This window comes from Lipotes vexillifer, unplaced genomic scaffold (genome assembly GCF_000442215.2).
Source record: "Lipotes vexillifer unplaced genomic scaffold, Lipotes_vexillifer_v1.1 scaffold543, whole genome shotgun sequence".
NCBI lineage: Eukaryota > Metazoa > Chordata > Mammalia > Artiodactyla > Lipotidae > Lipotes > Lipotes vexillifer.
In genome coordinates, this window is record NW_006799055.1 from 3,116,844 (window position 1) to 3,119,929 (window position 3,086).

At 43.3% G+C, this 3,086-nt stretch overlaps 1 protein-coding gene across 1 annotated transcript in view; it reads left to right on the forward strand.

Annotated features, from left to right (window-relative positions):
• The window catches only part of GPR12 (G protein-coupled receptor 12), a 1,076-nt gene extending 313 nt beyond the window's left edge, over positions 1-763 (forward strand). Inside the window, exon 2 of the mRNA XM_007471450.1 lies at positions 1-763. Coding sequence (XP_007471512.1) covers positions 1-763 — 763 coding nt within the window.
• The last annotated feature ends 2,323 nt before the right edge of the window (positions 764-3,086 follow it).

The following is a 3,086-nucleotide window of genomic DNA, read 5'->3' on the forward strand; positions in this document are numbered from 1 at the left end:
GCTGATAGGCAGCCTGGCGCTTGCAGACCTGCTGGCCGGCATTGGACTCATCATCAATTTCGTTTTCGCCTACCTGCTGCAGTCAGAAGCCACCAAGCTGGTCACCATTGGACTGATTGTCGCCTCTTTCTCAGCCTCTGTCTGCAGCTTGCTGGCTATCACCGTTGACCGCTACCTCTCCCTGTATTACGCTCTGACCTACCACTCGGAGAGGACGGTCACGTTTACCTATGTCATGCTTATCATGCTCTGGGGGACGTCTATCTGCCTGGGACTGCTGCCCATCCTGGGCTGGAACTGCCTCCAGGACGAGTCCACCTGCAGCGTGGTCAGACCCCTCACCAAGAACAACGCCGCCATCCTCTCCATCTCCTTTCTCTTTATGTTTGCGCTCATGCTTCAGCTCTACATCCAGATCTGTAAGATCGTGATGAGGCACGCCCACCAGATAGCCCTGCAGCACCACTTCCTGGCCACCTCGCACTACGTGACCACCCGGAAGGGGGTCTCGACCCTGGCCATCATCCTGGGGACCTTTGCTGCTTGCTGGATGCCTTTCACCCTCTATTCCTTGATAGCTGATTACACCTACCCCTCCATCTACACCTATGCCACCCTCCTGCCCGCCACCTACAACTCCATCATCAATCCTGTCATATATGCTTTCAGAAACCAAGAGATCCAGAAAGCCCTCTGCCTCATCTGCTGTGGCTGCATCCCGTCCAGCCTCTCGCAGAGAGCGCCATCACCCAGCGACGTGTAGCGGCACTCCACTTAGGAGCCTGCATTACCAAGCACTCCCACTGCCTGGCCAAGCGGTTGAGATGCTCTCCTTAAATTCTTTCTGTTGGATTCTCTCTGAAGCCACAGGAGCACTTTGAAGGCGTTTATTTAGATAAGTTAAGTGATTGAAGTGAAAATAATGTTACCAGTGTTTTCACCCTTTGAAAACAATTGAGTTCTTTGCTCAATACAATTTCGTTTTGTTTGGGGTGGTTTGGGTTTTTTTAAGTATTTTATTTGGAGGCAGGGTTTTTGTTTCATATTGTTTGGAGGATTGGTAGTGTGGGGGGAAAGGAAGGGGTATGGCATGGCCATGAAATTATAAAAAGTAAATTGGTCCCAGAGTTTTTACCTGGGCTTTAAAATAAAACTGAGTTATTGAGGAGAATGGAGACATTACTTTTTCCAGACCGTTTTTTTTTTTAACATCAAAGTAGATTTTCAGTGCTGCATGTATCTAACAATACAATCACTCTGAAGCCAATGGAAATAGTTTACATGATTTATGTTTGGAAGGGACATGATTTTATTAACATGAACTCAGTAATAAGTTACCAACACTGAAACCATGAACCCATTCTTTTTCATTCTTTCTTTACTTTCAGCAATTACTGTTGACAAAAATTATTTAGGTACTTCTGTGACGGTTGTAATTCTTTCTGCATGGCTGCCTGTGTCAGCTAGACCACTAGTTTCAAGTGTTGCCATGTAAATCCAGAATCAAGTGAGTCACTTTTCAATATGGTTTTTCCATGTGTCCTTCTAAAATGAAATATGAAATTTTTTGTGATTTACATATGAAGTAGGATTCATTAGGTACACCACAGTAGTTTTTTAAGCTACAGTCTGTGTTCAGGAAACAAAAGAAAAAATTAATAACATTATTCAAAGTGGATTAAATTGATTTTAGTATATTCCGAAAAATAATTCATGTAAAGCTATATCACAAAATATGAAAAGCATCACTTTTCCCATTTCTCTATATCTAAGAATGTATTAATAGTTATTCTTGGTTGAGACAAATAGTATTACATATTGGAGACCAAGTATTTCTGGTTCATACTGTCTGTGGTGTCAGCGCATTTGAAACAAGTGGTCTCCTGCTTTACTGATTAAGTTGTGAGTAAATAACATACATATCTGATTGTGATGTATATCAGCTACATTATGTAAGTTTACAAACAGAATGACCACATGGCTGTTCATGAAAAGTTAAATTTGAACCCCTTTTCTTTCTTTTCACCAGAAAGCAACTTAAATTCAATAAAAACTATATTGCCTGTTTTCAGAGAGCAAGGAATGACACAGAAGAATTAATTTTAAACATACTGTATAATGATGGTGTTTGATCGTCATTTCTGTTAGCACAGACAGATGTTTTGGACACAGATACCTTCCCTCCACTTGCAGTGGCTGTGTCTATACAACGAGTGGGAGAATTTCTGGACAGCCCATCAACTTAACCCATTCAGATGTTGGAAGACCAGTATTTCAGGGTCCTTGGGGAATCATCTGTAATCAGTTAACCTCATTGGTCCGTCCCAAACATTGTGCCCACGGTGGTCTGAGGTCCATTCTGGCAGCCTGCGTGCCGAAGCCATCTCTCCAGAGCACCTCCCAGTGCAGCGCGAGTGTGAATCGATCCTACACTTGAATCCGTGCCTCCTCTCTTATGTCACTTATGGTAGAGAAGGGTTGAAACATTTCAGAAGTGGGAAAGGATTTTTAGTCCACAGAACTGGATGACCAGTCTCAACCTTTAAAAAATTCTTCAGGGCTTCCCTGGTGACGCAGTGGTTGAGAGTCCGCCTGCCGATGCAGGGGACACGGGTTCGTGCCCCGGTGCGGGAGGATCCCACATGCCGCAGAGCGGCTGGGCCCGTGGTCCATGGCTGCTGGGCCTGCGCGTCCGGAGCCTGTGCTCCGCGGTGCGAGGGACCACAGCGGTGAGAGGCCTGCGTACCGCAAAAAAAAAAAAAAAAAAAAAAAATGACAATGCCAGCTGCAATAAGAATTTCTTTCACCAGAGTAGATTCAGCAGATTTATCAAAAAAAAAAAAAAAAAAAAAAAAACCCAGATTCTTCAACATGTGATGGAGTTGGTAGGTTGAATATAATGAGTCTTGTTTGTTTTTAATCACTTGAAAGTTAATAGCATCTCTACGGGAGAAATGACTAAGGTCAGTTGGTTTTGACGAGAGCTGGGAAATATCCATAATGAGGTTTGAAAGCAATAAATGTGTTTTTGTAGAAATGGTGGTTGCCATTTGCATATCTCTAATAGTAATTATAATGATCATAAT